At 50.1% G+C, this 17,516-nt stretch overlaps 1 protein-coding gene across 1 annotated transcript in view; it reads left to right on the forward strand.

Moving 5' to 3' along the window:
* The first annotated feature begins 604 nt into the window (after positions 1-604).
* The window catches only part of LARP1 (La ribonucleoprotein 1, translational regulator), a 61,463-nt gene continuing 44,551 nt past the window's right edge, over positions 605-17,516 (forward strand). Inside the window, exon 1 of the mRNA XM_061424136.1 lies at positions 605-1,492. Coding sequence (XP_061280120.1) covers positions 1,054-1,492 — 439 coding nt within the window. The 5' untranslated portion in view covers positions 605-1,053. The remainder of the gene's footprint in view (positions 1,493-17,516) is intronic.

A 17,516-nucleotide genomic window follows, 5' to 3' on the forward strand; every position in this document is an offset into this window, starting at 1 on the left:
GGTGTCGAACTCAACTCGGGACAGTGACCCGGCCAGGGCTGCCTGGGAGGAGCCGTGCACAGTCCGCGGAGGTGAGGCCGGCTCACCCAAGGTCACCCAGGCGGGGCCTGGAGGGGCCAGGCCTATGGGACGCAAGTGAGGCGACAGCACCCCCACCCCATCATCCTGTAAGCTCAGGGTGATATTAATGACTCCTTCCCTAGATTCTGGAGCACCCAACCTAAAGAGCGCGAGCAGGCCCCGCCGGCCGCGTGGCGCGGTCCCATGTGCTCCACCTGCGGACGCTCTCACGCGCTGGCTCTTTAAGACACTTCCCCCTCTTTATACCACCCGGTCTCTCCTACCGGGCTCGCTGACCGGCCCCCCTTCCGAATTGCATCAGGCACGTGCTCGCCCCCGTCCGGTTTGAGTACCCCTCACCCACCAGCCCAGGAGGTGCGCCGAGGAATTGGAGGCCAGGGGCGGGGCCAGGGGCGGGGCCGCAAGGCCCTGCGCGCGCGCTCCCGCCGCCTTCGCCCGCCCGTCGCCCAGGGCCAGCCCCGGCGGGCGCGCCCCCGTCGCGCCGTCCCCTCCCCTTGCCCGCTGCGTCGCGAGGCGCGCGCCCGCCCGCCGCCTGCCGCGGATCGCGTGGTCAGCTCGGCTCGCCGCGCCTCTCCCCCGTCCGTCCATATTGCTGCAGCCCCCGTGCCGGGAAGCCCGGGCCACCCCGGGGGCGGGGGGGAGGGAGGGACGGGACGAGAAGCCTGCCAGGCTCGGGGTGGGGGCTCCTTGCGAGGAACGGGCGGGGGGGGACGCGCGCCGAGGAGGCCTGGACCGCAGAGTGGGGGGCCTTCCTCCCCCCCACCCCCCCCGCCCCGCCAGCGGGCCTTGGATCTACGGCGGCTGCATCCGACCGGGAGGGGGGCCGCGCCTAGCGTGAACCCCGACCCTTCTCCGCCCGGACTGGGGCCCAGCGCCCCGGAGGAAGGCGTCGCGGGCTCTCTGAGAGCCAAGTTCGAGGCGGGGGAGGCAGCCTCGGGCGCGCCCGGCTTCTCCGGGGGGGCGGGCGCGCAGATGGCCACTCAGGTGGAGCCGCTACTGCCGGGGGGCGCCCCGCTCTTGCAGGCCGAAGATCACGGGGGTCTGGTGAGGAAGAAGCCGCTGCCGCCGCCCGAGGGCAAGGGAGAGCCCGGGGCGAACGACGTCGGAGGCGGAGAGCCGGACGGCGGCACCCGAAGACCTCGGCCGCCCTGCGCCAAGCAGCACAGGGAAGGCACCGGGCAGCTGGAGCGCGAGAGCCCGCGGCCGCCGCAGCCGCCCGGCGCCGAGGGCCTGGCCGTCAGCGACGGGGAGGAGGGCGGCGGCGGCGAGCCGGGCGCTGGCGGAGGAGCTGCTGGAGTCGCGGGCGCCGGGCGCCGAGACTTCGTGGAGGCCCCTCCGCCCAAGGTGAACCCGTGGACTAAGAACGCGCTGCCGCCGGTCCTGGCCACCGTGAACGGACAGTCTCCTCCAGGTGGGTTTCTGTTTGGTATTCCGGGACCGGGGGCCTCTTCCGGGGACATAGGCGTCCCCTCCCCCAGCGGCCTCCAGGGCCCGGGGGTCCGCCACTGGTCGTAGTGACTCGGGGTTTTTTTTTTTTTTTTTTTTCCATTATCTCTTGGCTAATTCAGGTCGCCGTGCCCTGCTCCCCTCCCCCCAGCACACTCGGGAACCTGCCCCTGCCGGAGGGCCCGGCCTCCGGGAGGCTACGGCCACCGCCTGGGCCGCAGCGGTTAGTGGGCAACGGCGTGGTCCCGGCCTATCTCGCGGGGAGAGGGGTGGGCGCTGGTTTCGGTAAAAGGGCCCTCTCCCCCCCTACCGCGTGTCGGTGTGAGAGACGGTTTCTTGCCTGAACCTTCCTTGGGAAGCCCCCCCCCCCCCCCCCCCCCCCCCGCCCCGTGTTCGTTTTGGTAGCGTTGCTATCGTCCCCGTGTTGTAAATGTTTAATGAGTATATGTCATAGGCAGCAAAACGCCCGGCGATGAGTGCATACCGACCACACGGATTCGGGATTTAAAAGTTAACAAGTTTGTTCTCGAGTAGATGGTGTTAGGCGGTAGAATGGCCTTGGGCGACGGCTCGAGGGGTCGGTTACGGGGAGAATGGGGTGAAGAGGAAACCCAACGTGTCATTGAATTCGGTGCTTTCCCTCGCCTGATCCCGGGGACCTTCCGCCTTGAGAGGGAGCCGGATGGCGAGTGTGCGGGGCGTCCAGTGAGGGGAAATGTGAGGCTAGTAAGGGGGCTTGCAGCGACGCGAGGGGCGTGTGGCGGCGGGGGAGGGAGTGGCCGGGCCAGGCCGGACGGGCGGGTGACAGTTGGGCGCCATGCGCCGCGCCGCCGGCCCGCGGGCTGCTCGCGGCCGCTCGGCCTGGGCGTTCGGCGGTCGTCGCGGCGCTCGGGGCGGAAGGCGGGTGCGGGCGGCGCGGCCGGGAGTGTGCGTGTGCGCGGGTGTGAGTGCGCGTCCCCCCTTCCCGGCATTCCTCCGCAGCCGGGACAACGTGGTGCCTCCCCGCGCGGCTGGCGGCATGTGACCGCCGAGCGGCGCGCCCTCCCTCTCACTCCTCGACTTCTTTGGGTCCTTTCGGACCCGGCCCCTCGGGGGAGGTGGGTGTGCGGGAAGTCCCCGCGGAGCCTTGTTAGCGGGGGAAGGAGGGTAAGGAATATGGAGTCTCCGCTGGGCCTTCCTTTGCCGAAAATAGATCGTCGCCTTTGGTGGGGGGCGCGCCCGCCCTGCTCCCTTTGCCGGGCCGTAGAGACACCATGGGGCTGGATTCTTGGGTTCAGGATCTTTTTGCAGTGAGCCGGTATTAAAACCCAATTGGAGCTACTACGATGGCCTGTGGCCATAGCCCTACGGCTTTTTCAGAACTCCTCCCCTTCTGCTTGAGACTGACTGGTTTAAACCATCAAAATGGGGAAAGTTGAAAGGGCAGCTTAATGCTTTCACATTCAAGGGAATAGAATCCCTCGTAGTCCCAGGGAAACCAGAACACCGAATTCTGAAAATGGCATGTTGTAATTTTTATTTCTTTTTAAGATTGCTTCATTTGGGGGAGGGGACCTTTGGCGTTTACTAATAGTACCTCAAACCGTGTTCTCTTCCTTTTGCCCTCCTCCCCTTCCCCCCCTTTTCCTTCCAGAACCCTCTTATGCAAAGGGCAGTGCTGAAATCTCCATTTTCTTGCAAATCTCTCCTGATCCACCCACGGAGGGAGGAAAAGCAATTTGAAGATACTCTTTGGTCCTTCCCCCCTCTTTAAACTCAGAGGGGTATAATCATCCGCAGGAGAGAGCACTCCTCAGAAGTTTAAATGGGGCTACTCACTCTGGCTGCTGCTGCTCTGCTAATGGTGAACCTGCCTTGTGGGTTTTAAATCAGCCATGACATCAGGTGGTGTTGGATGCCTGAGCTGGCATTTTGTGCAAGTCTAGGGGCCCTTGGTAGGGTGCGTCACCGGGGTTATTGATCGTGGGAAGAAGACAGCTTGGCTGGCATCTCTCCTTTAGCTCTGAGTAGAAAAGCCAACTTGCTTTAAGTGCCCAAAGCAAAATTCTAAGTCCGGTAGACTTACTCTGTTCTTGTTAGGCAAGCAAGTGTCTTGTCTGCTCATTAGTTTTGAACCTTGAGAATAGTCGTCGACAGACAAACTCTGAATTAATGCAGTAGCTTCTCCGTTTAAGCCTGTTGTTAGGCCTTGAATGCTTTTTGAAGGAGAATTTTGTGGTCAGGGTAGATAGTGGCCCTTTCTTTGAAATTTACATGGATCACTAGCCCTTTTCCAGCCCTGATTTTATTTGGATAAGTTTAAATGTGACACCAGTGGAGTGGCAGTGTGGTCTTGGGAAATTTTGTGTTCTGTGATGCATATGTTTTTGGTGCCTCCTAAGTAAGCCAAAAGCTTTCCAAAGCTTGCTGCAAACGCCTATTTTTAGCTTCCCTTTTGGCTCAGATGCTAGTATTTTAGTTCTTTAAGAGACACACGCAGTAACTAGTAATAAAAATGTTTTGTGATATCCCCCCTTTCTTGCGGGGTTCTCTGTTCTGGTTTAAGTGTCTGTCTTAGTGGTTTTAAGTTTTGGGATTTGCATTTTGGCTTTTTGTATTTCTCTCCCCTAGAATGTTTTGAAAACATTAAAATTTCTTTTCCTTATCCTAGCCACAACTTTTTAAGTATGAGAGAGGCAGGATGTCTCATTTACAAGAAGAAATGAGGGACTTCCGTGATGGTTAAGACTCCCCGCTCTCAGTGGAGGGGGCCCAGGTTCAATCCCTGGTCAGGGAACTAGATCCCATGTGCTGCAGCGAAGGTCCTGTGTGCGGCAACTAAGACCTAGTGCAGCCAATTTTTTTTTTTTTTTAATGAAGAAGATAGCAAAGGTTCTGATGTCAAAACTGCTTGGGTTCGAATGCCAGCTGCTTAGCTGTGCTTCATTGGACAAGATAATTTAACCATTCTGTGCCTCAGCCTCCTTATTATATTCTAGAAATAAAATTATTTATCTGCCTCAAGGGAGCATTGTGAGCATTCACTGTGATGGTACGTGTCAAGTATTTAGTCTGGTGCCTGGCATGTGTTTGCTGTTACACTGTGTCTGGGAGACTGAAACTTTGGGATTTCCTGGGACTTGTTCTGGGTCTCCGTTTTCTCCACCTGTAAAATTGAGGGGGTTGGAGAATGGTGTATTGTCCTTTTCTGGTATTTTATCAGTACTCCCTGAAATATATGGGATCTGTCTCCTTAAAAGTAGACCTTTGCTTCTCCACAGACGTGAAGGACATAGTATGGATAATCTTAAAGGTTGATGATTCAAACAATTGCCTACTTTTACTTTGGAATGTGTTACAATGAATGTTTTTAAAATAAGTTTTAATTTATCTGCCTTTCGTAAAAATTAGCTTTTGGCAGAGTGTACATGTGCTCTTTAGGGCTGTGGGCAAAGGCGAGTCTAACTGAACTAAACATTTGCTGTGTTAAAAGCTTTTTAAAAATCGCTGTGACTGGTACACATGTAGTAGGTAGAGACTTGAGAGTGCATTATCCCCACAAACTTCCAGCACCCCTAGCAGGGAATAAGTGGGTGGATTGTGTGACACTTCTAACTTTGTGTGATAAGAAAACGAACCATTGCTGTGATCTTTTTCTTTTCTCTTTAAAGGAGAGTTGGGGTCAGGCTCTGAGACTTGCATGTTTATATTCTGGGTATCATTTTTTTTTTTTTTTTTTTCCCTGTGTCCCTTTGAAGTACAGCTAACTGGTGGCATGAAATAAAAAAGGATTATAATCCCAGCTAACCCCAGGAATCTTGTGCCACACTGAACTGGCCCCAAATAAACCTCCACTCCCAGTCTCCATTTCCTTCCTGTGTTTGGGCCCTTTCCCATCTTCTTGACCCACCAGTCCCACAACTGGCGTACTAGGTGGGGCATTGACGGGGATCTAGGGTATCAGTCAGTCTTCACTGCATGAAGACCTCATGGTGTCAGAGCTACTTCAGACCCTGGCTCCTTCCTTCCCCACCACTAGAAGTGGACTGGATGGAATTAAACAGTCTGTAATTTTGAATCCCAACTTTGTTCCTAACTTCCTGTGCAGTCTTGGGTAAATAACTCAGCCTCTCTAAGCCATTGTTCCTTCATCCTCAAAATGGAAATAGTAATAGTAACTGATTCATAAATATTTAGTGTGATATTTAGCTTAATGTCAAGTATAGAGCATCTAATAAGTGCTAGCTGTAATAAATCATCACCATTATTAGGGGTGTTCATTTTGCATGTAATTCTGCTTGTGTCCAACTTTGTGGGCATTAGCAACCCCCAAACTCTCTCTGAGCCGGTGTTTCTTCATTTGTAAAATAAGAGAATTGGAATAGGTCTAAATGTCTTTAGTGTTTTTAGTATCAAAAGCACTTTTTCTCTGATAAACCCCTTCCTTACAAAAGAAACCAAAGTAGAGCTTTTTGATTTGTTTTTAATTGAGATATACTTGGTTTATAATATTTATGTAATTTTCAGGTATATAGCAGTGATTCACAATTTTTACAAAGCAGAGCTTTTTATATGTGTATGTTTATATCTGCCATTGCGGTTAAGAATTTCAGTTTTGAATCCAAGTTCTGTGAAGGCTGGAGAGGCACTTTTCTGGCTTTAGGAACCTAAGCCAGTTGCTTGGAGGTGTAGGTCAGAGCAGCCTGTGTAGCGGCCAGGCATTAGGTGCCTTACAGTGAATGTGATAACAGAAAGTACACAGTGCTGTCTAAAAATTGTGTCTGCCAAATAAAAATTGAACCCACATCTAACAGAATCATAGATCTGTGGGGATAGAAGAATACATTGATGGGCCATGAGGTAGCCGTTATTCAGTTTTTGAATGTGAGAAACTACAGGACAGATTATTTTGTTAGTAAATAAGTGGCGTTAAAAAAATAGAGCAAGGACTTCCCTGGTGGCGCGGTGGGTAAGACTCCCATCTGCCAATGCAGGGGACACGGGTTCAATCACTGGTCCAGGAAGAGTCCACTACCATGGAGCAGCTGAGCCCGTGTGCTCCAACTACTGAAGCCTGCGCGCCATAGAGCCTGGGCTCTGCAGCGAGAGACGCCTGCGCACCGCAGCTAGGGAGTAGCCACTGCTCGCCGAGACGAGAGAAAGGCCACTTGGAGCAAAGGAGACGTAGCACAGCATAAATAAATAAATGAATAAAACGAAACTAGTGAATGTAACAGAAATGGACTCAGAACAAACTAGTGGTTACCAGAGGGGAGAGGGGAGGAGGGAAGGGCACCGTGGAGATAGGGGATTAAGAGGTACACAGTTAAGAGATACAAACTATTATGTACAAAATAAGCTACAAGGATGTGTTGTACAAACACGGGGTATAGCCAATATTTTATAATAACCATAATGGAGTTGTTTAGTTTATTGGAGAAGGAAATGGCAACCCCTCCAGTATTCTTGCCTGGAGAATCCCAGGGACAGAGGAGCCTAGTGGGCTGCCGTCTCTGGGGTCGCACAGCAGCAGCAGTTGCTAAGTAGTGTATGACTCTGTGTGACCTCGTGGAGTCCACGAGACTCCTTCTGGCCATAGAGTTTCCCAGGCAAGAATACTAGAGTGGGTTGCCATTTCCTTCTCCAGGGATTGTCCTGAACCAGGGACCAAACCCACGTCTCCTGCATTGGGAAGTGGGTTCTTTACCACTGAGCCATAGGGAAGCCATAAATGGAGTATAACTTCTAAAAATCATGACTCACTATATTCTTCACCTACAACTTATATATATTATTGTACATCAGCTTCAATTAAAAAGTAAATAAGCATTTTTAAAAGAGGGAACTGTTATGGATGAAGAGTTGAGACATCAAGTCAAATGCCTTGTGTGGATCATATTTGAATCCTGATTCAAACAGGTTATATAAGAAGAAATTTTGAAAGTGTAGATATTAGGAAATTATTTGTCAAGTGTAATAAGGGCATTATGATTATTTTTACTTGTTTTAAACTCCATAGCTGGTTATATTGTACACCTTTTGGTGAAGAACTGTTATGTTAGCCTTTATAAAGGCGGGCTTAAAGCTCTTTTCCTATAGTTCAGACCACTTTCTGCTCTCATAAAGAAAGCATACAATCGAGACACCCTTTGAAGGGGAGAAGGGAAGGAGGCTTTCCCCAGAAACCTGTCCCTTGTTCTGGGCAGGGTGTTTGAGTTTTACACTCACTGGGAGATAACATCTGCTGGGGAGGGAGAGATGCTTTGGAGGTGGTGTGGGGCCCTGGGCAGGTAGGGGGTGGTCTCTTTAGTTCTGAACTCTGAACCTCCCTGGGGGGTGGAATCTCTTGGCTGACCCACTGCCTCTGTGCAGTGGGACCTAGGTTAGAGTAAGCATTTTAGAGCTGTTACTCGGCACTCTTTCCCTCCCAAAGGAAGGGAGATGAGGTGAAGCAGTGGACTCGAAACCACAAAAACCTCTTTAACATGGAGGGCTTGGCAGATGGGACTGCCCCTGTTTGCAAAATCCAAGACAACCTCAAAGCGGGTAATTAGGGTGTTGGGGCCTCCAGAGGGCTCCCAAACCTCCCTGGCTGGTCCAGAGTGATCTAAGGGAGTAGCCAGGAGAGGACAGCCTTACTTGCTGCTAAGTCACTTCAGTTGTGTCCAACTCTGTGTGATCCCATAGATGGCAGCCCACCAGGCTCCCCGTCCCTGGGATTCTCCAGGCAAGAACACTGGAGTGGGTTGCCATTTCCTTCTCCAGTGCATGAAAGTGAAAAGTGAAAGTGAAGTCGCTCAGTTGTGTCCGACCCTCAGTGACCCCATGGACTGCAGCCTTCCGGGCTCCTCCATCCATGGGATTCTCCAGGCAAGAGTACTGGAGTGGGGTGCCATTGCCTTCTCCGGCCTTACTTGCTAGAGGTTCATAAAAGAAAATAAATTTTGATACCTGGCTAATAGAAGGACGGGAAACAGGGTGAAGGGGCAAAGGGGTAGGTGATGGGATTTCAGTCAGAACGTGCTATTTCTCTTGTTCACAGAACAGGACTAACCCCTATGCTGAGGTGGTTCCAAGGATCAAATTGATACCTCGTTATGGGGTAGCCCAGTTCACGACTTGAAATGTCCCACACAGATGTAAGTGGTTTAGATTCCAGAAGATGCATTCCAAAGCCAGGTTCAATTGACCCTTGAATAATATGGGTTTATGCTGCATGGATCCACTTATGTAGATTTTTTTCGGTAGATACTCTAGTCCTACGGTCTCTGCTGTCCGCAGAACCGCAGATGAGAGCAGCAGCAGATACCTGGCACAGCCTATAAACTTATAAGTGGATTTTTCACTGAGCTAGAGGTTGGTGCCCTAACCCCTGCGTTGTTTGGGGATCGACTGTATATGTGTCAATAGTTTGTGGTAATTACCCATTCTGAGGGGTTATCCATGCCTTTGCTAAGTGAAGATTGATAATTTGGAGGTAGCCTAGGGTGTCTCCGGAGAAGGCAATGGCACCCCACTCCAGTACTCTTGCCTGGAAAATCCTGTGGATGGAGGAGCCTGATGGGCTGCAGTCCATGGGGTCACGACTGAGTGACGTGACTTTCACTTTTCACTTTCACGCATTGGAGAAGGAAATGGCAACCCACTCCAGTGTTCTTGCCTGGAGAATCCCAGGGACGGGGCAGCCTGGTGGGCTGCCATCTATGGGGTTGCACAGAGTCGGACACTGAAGTGAGTTAGCAGCAGCAGGGTGTCTTCATGAGGGATTTTCCCAGAATCAGAGGGACAGTCTTGATGGGATCTTTTCTTCTGGCTGTATCTTTGGACTGACAAAGTCTTAGGTGTGAAAAGTAAGGAATGTGGGCTTTTATGATGAACTTTGTAAAGCTGTCCACATAAATCTGACATACAGTGAGAAACTTCACCCACTTTAGTTTGAGGTGTTACTGGTAAACCCAGTTGGAGCCTCTGTCTGAGGCCTGGTGTTCAGGGAACTTGGTATAACCCTCCATCTTTGATGTGGTAACCACCTTCCCCTCTGGACATACATTCCAGCAACTCCAGATAGCCTTCTCTTTTCCTTGCCTTTAAATGAAGTTCCAAGCGTTTCAGAGGAACTGAATTCAGTCCCATAGTCGCCGGGAGCCATCTCGATACATGGTCCACCTGAACCCTGTATGGTTTTAGTCTCCCTTTGACATACACTAGCTTATTGAAACTCTTGATAACCCCAAGATAAGTAATAGTGATATTGCAGTTATCGTTCGTAATCTTCTCAGCAGACACTCTTTTTTAACCCTGCTTCACAGATGAGGAAAGTGAGCCTCAGGAGAGGTTAATAAGCAACTGTCCTCATTGCTCAGACTAAAAACCTTGGGGTCATTCTTAGCACCTCTTTCTCTGTTGCCTTATATCTCGTTTACCAGGACATCCTTTTGGCTTCTAAAAACTGTGACCAAAAGTAAACAGGTAACTGAAGTGGGGCTAAAAAACCGCCTGCTGAGCAGATTACAGAGGATAATTGCAATATCACTATTACTTACTTTGGGGTTATCAGGAGTTTCAGTGAGCTAGTGTATGTGGAGAGGAGACCAGAACAGGTCAACTGTGACCAAAGGTGAACATTTTTACCACCTCCTCGGCTGCCAGCCTGGTCCGTGTACCACTGCTTCTCACCTGGAAGGTTGCAGAGCCTCTACCTGGTGTCGTGTCACTCCTGCTTTAAGTCCTCTCACGGCTTCTGTGCTATGCTATGCTAAGTCACTTCACTCGTGTCCGACTCTGTGTGACCCCATAGACGGTAGCCTACCAGGCTCCCCCGTCCCTGGGATTCTCCAGGCAAGAATACTGGAGTGGGTTGCCATTTCCTTCTCCAATGCATGAAAGTGAAAAGTGAAAGTGAAGTCGCTCAGTTGTGCCCGACTCTTAGCGACCCCATGGACTGCAGCCCACCAGGCTCCTCCGTCCATGGGATTTTCCAGGCAAGAGTGGAGTGGGGTGCCATTGCCTTCTCCACACGGCTTCTATAGTGGAGTGAAAATTCAGAGTCCTTAGAGTGTCTTCTTAAGCTGACTCCCCAGACTTCCCCTTGCCCCGACCCTGAGCTCTGACTGCATCTTTCACCACTTTCCCTCTCCAACGACGTGACTCTTTGCTTTTCCTGGAGCATGTTGTGCTTCAGGGCTTGTATTCTTCAGTGCTGTTCCCCCAGATAGCCACGTGGACCACGCCCTCAGTTTCTTCCGGTTCCTGTTCCATTCCCTGGGATGGAGAGGCCTGCCCCTACCACCCTGTATTAACTGGCAAACTGCGTGCACCTTATGCTGTAGCTCATCCCTCTTACCCTGCTTCAGTTTTCTTTTTAGTTTTTATCACTGTTGGATAAGGGTCTTTGGTATTTGACCACTGCTTTATTTCCAGCACCTAAACATGCCTGGCACAGAGTAGGCAGCTCAGTGAAGGTTTAATTAGTGAATGAATGGATGAATCTCATACTTTTAGCAGCGTCATTCATATTTTGAGTCTGGTGCAGAGGATACCATAGTGAATAATAAAAAGTTGTGTTGACAGCACACACATTCTCGATGCAGTATGGAAGATGCTGTGTGAGACTGTGGGATTCTTTGGGAGTGCAGCAGGGGGCACCCAGTTCAGTCCAGGTCAGAGTAATTGTTCTGGAGGAGGCAGTGGCTAAACTGAAACGGGAAGGACAGGTAAGAGTTATCTGAGAAAAGACCTGAAAAAAGGACTCATTCTTGGTTGAGGAAAGGCCGAGAGGTTCAGGGAACTGAGTAGCTCCTCGTGGCTGTGGTATAAATTCCGATTTTAACTGGAGGGCAGTGGAGAGCTTTAGAAGATTTTAAGTGAGAGTCAGGTTTTTGTTTTTGAAAGTTTGCTTTGGCCACGTGGGAGAACCTCTTAGGTTAAGAATAGATGATTTGGGGTTTCCTGTCTTATTCTGTGGGGCAAGGTTCCCAGATTAGAAGGGAGCAGACTTCTGAGACATTCCTGAAGTATAGGTGTAGGACAGATACAGGTTGTCATCCTTCAAGGATAGGGAGCAACTCCAGCGTATGGGATTTCTCTGACCTTTCAGAAGGCCAGCGTAGTTGGAATGCAGTAGCTGGTGACTGGCCTAGGCTGAGTCCACGCTTGAGCCAGGAGCCCTATCTTGCTTGCACTGCTGCAGCTGTTTAGGCGGGAAGAGGAGGCAGTGGCCCTGAAGTAGTGGCAGAGGGACAGGCTTCCATACAGGAGTCCCCACCTCCACCTGGGAAAATACCTATGTAGGGGACTTCCTAGGGCCGCAGTTGGACTGTCTGCCTCCAGCCTCTGTGCAGCTTGGCTTGGTGGGCTTTGCCACACATAGCTCCGGGCACAAGGTTTTCTTCCCATCAGAGCCACCTCCTTTTAGCTGAATTCGAGCCATTTTTACACCTGAGCTAACAGTGGGTTTGCATCTGCCCATAGGCAGTCTGAGTTTCTGAGAACAGTGGGCTTTTGAGAGCCAGGCTTACCCTGACTTGTGGCCAGTTATCAATTCTGTTCCTAATGCTCTGCACAAAGGGGCTTAGATGTCCTTATCTCCCTTTCAGAGGAGGAGTATTTACAGCTGGAAGGGACCCCGGAGGTCCTTGAATCTAACTAAACCATTCGTTTACAGGTTAGGTACTTCCGGCCCAGAAAGGAAATAGAGTTGCTCAAGGTCACAGTCAGTTCTGAGTACGGCTGAGACTTGAACCCATGTCTCTTTGCTCCTATTCCGGTTTTGTTTTCACTCCTCTGGAGGCAGAAGTAGAGCGCTGACTTTGTAGTTATCCAGTTTGAGTTAAGCCCAATCACCTACCGAGTGAGTGCCCTCAGATAGGTCGGTAACTTCTGGCTTTAGCAAATGGAGTTATAACTGGAGTACCTGTGTCCTAGGATCACAGAGTGTGCACCAGGTGAAGGCGAGTGCTCAGCTGAAGCCTGGCAAATAACAAGTGATGACCGCTCTAAGAGTGTCCACGGTTCCTCTTTTGAGGTCTTGCATTTGACCCAGGTCTTCAATTTGCTAACAGAGGTCAAATGCTAAATCTTCTGTCTTCCTGGGTCCTCTCTCCCCCTCATCCCTGTTGCTTGTCCTGGGGATACACAGGAAGGCAGCCCATATCGCTTAGAGCCAGCCCTTCCTACCTGCCCTAGGCTGGTACACAACTTCATAGTGGAGGGGCATTTAAGGAGTCCCTGGGGGCTATAATCCTGCCGTGAGAAGCCCACGTTGTGGCACTTGGGAGTGCCCTAGTGGGAGAGTGTTGGTGAGAGGACAGCTCAGGTGCTTTGCAGTGAAACCCTCCCGCTCCATCTTTGGTATCTTTCTGCAGCTTTGGATTTATTTGAGGGAGTGGAGGTCTCTTTGCTTTTCCTGTTCTTTATATATTTTTACAGTGATAGTGGCTCAGATGGTAAAGCGTCTGTCTACAATGCAGGAGAACCGGGTTCAATCCCTGGGTCGGGAAGATCCGCTGGAGAAGGAAATGGCAATCCACTCCAGTACTATTGCCTGGAAAATCCCATGGACAGAGGAGCCTCGTAGGCTACAGTCCATGGGGTCGCAAAGAGTCGAACACAACTGAGCGACTTCACTTACTTACTTACTTACAGTGATATGAGGAAGAGAGGCCAATTATGTGGGTGGAATAACCTAGTTTGGGTTTTGTCCACAGTGGAGCCGAGTGTAGGGGGCGGAGTTTGGCCCTGGTGAGAGCCCCTTTGGCCATGGTGAGAGCCCTCTGGATGCTACTTCTGGGGAGTGGGAGCGAGACAGGAAATTAGGAACACACGGAGGCGGCTGCTCACTGTGACGCATGCCCCTTACTGTGAATAGGGGATGGTTGAGAGACTAGGATAATTTTTCCCAGACCATCAAAGCTTGGGGTGGGTGGCAGTGCAGTTGTTCTAAAGTACAGCATTTGAACAGACCTGCTTCAAGTGGCCCTACAGGTAAAGCTCTGATGGCAGGTGGGAGGTGGAGGGTCAGTAGGTTTTGACTCTGGTCAAGGAGTAGCTTTTAGCAGTGCCCTCAATGGATTCAGCTGCTACTGTAGGTCCTGGGTTCCCTGTCATGGTGATAGAACTTAAAGAGTTTGGATGGCAGTTTGCTCTAGGGTTCTGCAGCTGTAAATTGGCAAAGTACTTTTCTAGATTGATTCATTCTGAAAATTTTTGAGCACTTGTTAGGTATCAGGCTCCAGAATTCAGGGGTAAACAAGACACAAAAGCCATGATGGGACTTTTGTCTTGAAAGGTAGAAGTTACACATGTTTATTCACTCTGCTTACCACCTCAGATCCAGTTCAGCCTCCTAACAGAGTTTGATTACCCTTCCATTTAAAAACAATTTAAGCATCTGTGTTTTAAAATCAAGAAAATGTATCTGGAAACCTAGAGATTTTTTGGTTTTTCTTTTGAAACTTAAACTCTGAATATACCAAAAAAAAAATGAATTGTCTACTTTAAATGAGTCAATAGCATGGAATGTGAATTATATCAATAAAACTGTTATGGAAAAAAATGAGAAGACCTGGCCACACTGAACCTCTGTTCCTTTATGACGCACACATCCAGCGGCAGGATCTAGCTTTAGTCTAGGTCACCTGTGTGAGGTCTGTGGGCTCAGACTCTGTGTATTTTATCATACAAGGGAGAGGGGACAGCAGTCTGTCCAACCCACAAGCTGAGGCATGTGCTTATTGGAGAATCAGAGAGGAGAGGGAAGAGTTCATGGGCAGGAATTGCAGTCCTGGAGGGGGTCTCCTTATGCACCTTTCTGAGGTAGAGTGGATGATGGGAGACAGGACACTCTGGGCATTTTGGCCTGAGGGCTCAGGGCAGAAAGGGAAAGCTTTCTGAATGCTGAAGAGTGGGCTTGCCAAGGAAACATGGTTATGTTAGGCCCCGTTGAGACTTCACTCCCTTTCCAGCATCTTTGAAATGGGTGTAGCATCCTTGATAACATTCTCCAAGGCCCCTTCTAGCTCAGATACCCTTTGGGTATGAGAGCAGCTAAGGCAGATGTTACTGCCTCAAGCGGAGTGGGGAGGATGCTGGCTAGAGGCCTTGTGCCTGCCTATTCATGATCCTACTCTTCGGGCAGTGAAACTAAAGCTCACAGGAGCACTGAATTCACTCTGGGGCAACTGACACTGAAAAGAAGCTTCTCTGTGGCAGTGGTGGGTGTGAGCCCTGTAGGATAGGGCAGAAGAATTGGGGACCAGCTTTCTAGTCCCAGAGGTTTGACTCATGTGCTGAGGCACCTTGGGCGGCTGACTGAACCTCTTTGGACTTCCTTTCCCTTTTCTGTAAATGAAAGCGGTCAAGCCAAAAGACTTTTCAAGGTCCTTTCCCACAGGATTAAGTTCTGTGTATCAAACTGGAGGTTAGGTCTCTGGTTTGAGAAAGATTTTATCTGATGGGGATTGCTTTCCCCCACATGATAGGACCAACTTTAGAGTGTCATCCCCAAGATCTTGCCCAGGGCTGTGGGATTCTTCTGCTTAGGCATTCATTCTGCCCTAGGCTCTTGGGGAGTTCTGGGCCAAGGGGAGTGCCCCCATCAGTGTGCACACAGTGGTGGCCCATCCTTGGCAGGAATGTTGTTGAGAAGATCCTGACGTCTTGAACCTGGTTAGATGGGGCAGTTGCTAAGACTCCCCTTCTGGCCTTGAGACTGAGCCTAGGCCTGGTGGAGGCCACAGTGCAAGTATCAACCAGTTCAGTGAGACAGTAAACCAGCCCATCTCCAGAGATTGTCTTTTTTTATTTAGTGTGTATGTGTGCGTGTGTGACACAATTAGCAGATATTTTACGGTAAGCAGGTGTGATTTTGAGAATCACATTAGACTGTGATTTCCTCCCGTAGATATTTGGTAAGTTTTTACTCTCGGATTGTATATGTCTTCCTCACATACAGTGCCATTTCACTGTCATATGCCTGTCCATAACCTTTACTCTGGAATTATGTCCTGGCAGATCAGACAAGCATCATATGCCGCTCATTTGCCACAGAGGGTTTCAGATATCCCGTTTTAATTTGTGGCCCACCCTGGGGGCCTCCGGGCTTTCCTCAGAATATGAGCTCCTGCTCCACTTTCACCTGCTGCTCAGCACTGGGGCACTGCTGGCCCCTGAAAAGGGTGAGGGGAGTCCCGGAAAGGACACCTGGGAAGGGAGGGCCCTTCCTGGGGGAAGGGAACACCTGGATGCTGTTCCCCCTTTAATTTGAGGAAGTCAGGGGGGCCTTCCAAGGTGCATGGGCTAGAGGGGTGGATAGGGAAAGAGATTGTCTCTTTTTAAAAGAATTTTAAAGAGGTTTATTTGAGCCCAAATTGACACTGTAGCCTGGAACTATTAACTGTTTTGAGGGGAGGGAGATTTTGGCCACTTGGCATGCAGGATCTTAGTTCCCTGACCAGGGATTGAACCCATGCCTTCTGCAGTGAAAGCACAGAGACCTAACCACTAGACCACCTGGAAAGTCCCCTCAGGAGAGTCTCTTGAGTATTCAGAGTATTCACGCTTATCTAGAGAAGCGCTGGGACTTGAGCCTAACCTTTGTCTGGAAAGAACTAATTTGGCTGCCACCAAAGTGAAAATCACTCATTTAACACATTTATTTCAGGAACCCAAGTGTTAGACCTTGGCACTATTGATGGAAAGAAGACAGAAGAGGCCTGCACTCACAGTTCACATGCTAGTGCAGTGACACCGTAAGCCAGCAGGGTAGTTCTGGTTATCTGTTAATGCCTCACAAATCACCCCAAAGCTTGGTAGCTTAAAAAACAGCCCTGGAGAGACTTCCCTGGTGGTCCAGTGACTAAGACTCTGCACTCCCATTTTAGGGGACCCAGGTTCAATCCCTGGTCAGGAAACTAGATCCCATATGCTGCAACTGAGAGTTTGCATGCTGCAATTTAAGATTCCACATGCTGCAAGGAAAATTGAGAGATCCTGTGTGCTGCAACCGAGACCCAGCGCACCCAAATAAATAAAAAACAAAACAAAAAACAGCCCTGGATCCTGGTGTGTGTGTGACCTTGTGTGCCTCCTCCAAGAGTGGAGATTCTGTTTCTCCCAGCCTTGTGGAATTTCTGAGCTCAAACCCTGCTGGCCTTGAAAGCCGGATTCTCTGTGGGCTCCTTCTGTCATTGCTGGACTCCCAGGCTGCGAAACCTGACGTGGGGCTCAGAACTTTTACTCTTGTGACAGAACTTCTGTGGTATAATAATTATCCAGTTTGTGGGTCACCCACCTGGCAGGTATGGGAGTTGATTTTATCTCAATCACACCCTTCCTGCCATCTCCTTGTGGCTTTGTCTTTGGATGTAGAATATCTTATTTTGGTTGGTTCTAGCAGTGACATTGTACAGGAGACAGGGATCAAGACCATCCCCATGGAAAAGAAATGCAAAAAAGCAAAATGGCTGTCTGAGGAGGACTTACAAATAGCTGTGAAAAGAAGAGAAGTGAAAAGCAAAGGTGAAAAGGAAAGATAAGAGCATCTGAATGCAGAGTTCCAAAGAATAGCAAGGAGAGCTAAGAAAGCCTTCCTCAGCGATCAATGCAAGTAAATAGAGGAAAACAACAGAATGGGAAAGACTAGAGATCTCTTCAAGAAAATTGGAGATACCAAGGGAACATTTCATGCAAAGATGGGCTCGATAAAGGACAGAAATGGTATGGATCTAACAGAAACAGAAGATATTAAGAAGAGGTGGCAAGAATACACAGAAGAGCTGTACAAAAAGATCTTCACAACCCAGATAATCACGATGGTGTGATCACTGACCTAGAGCCAGACATCCTGGAATGTGAAGTCAAGTGGGCCTTAGGAAGCATCATTAGGAACAAAGCTAGTGGAGGTGATGGAATTCCAGTTGAGCTGTTTCAAATCCTTAAAGATGATGCTGTGAAAGCGCTGCACTCGATATGTCAGCAAATTTGGAAAACTCAGCAGTGGCCACAGGACTGGA

Source organism: Bos javanicus, chromosome 7 (genome assembly GCF_032452875.1).
Source record: "Bos javanicus breed banteng chromosome 7, ARS-OSU_banteng_1.0, whole genome shotgun sequence".
Lineage (NCBI taxonomy): Eukaryota > Metazoa > Chordata > Mammalia > Artiodactyla > Bovidae > Bos > Bos javanicus.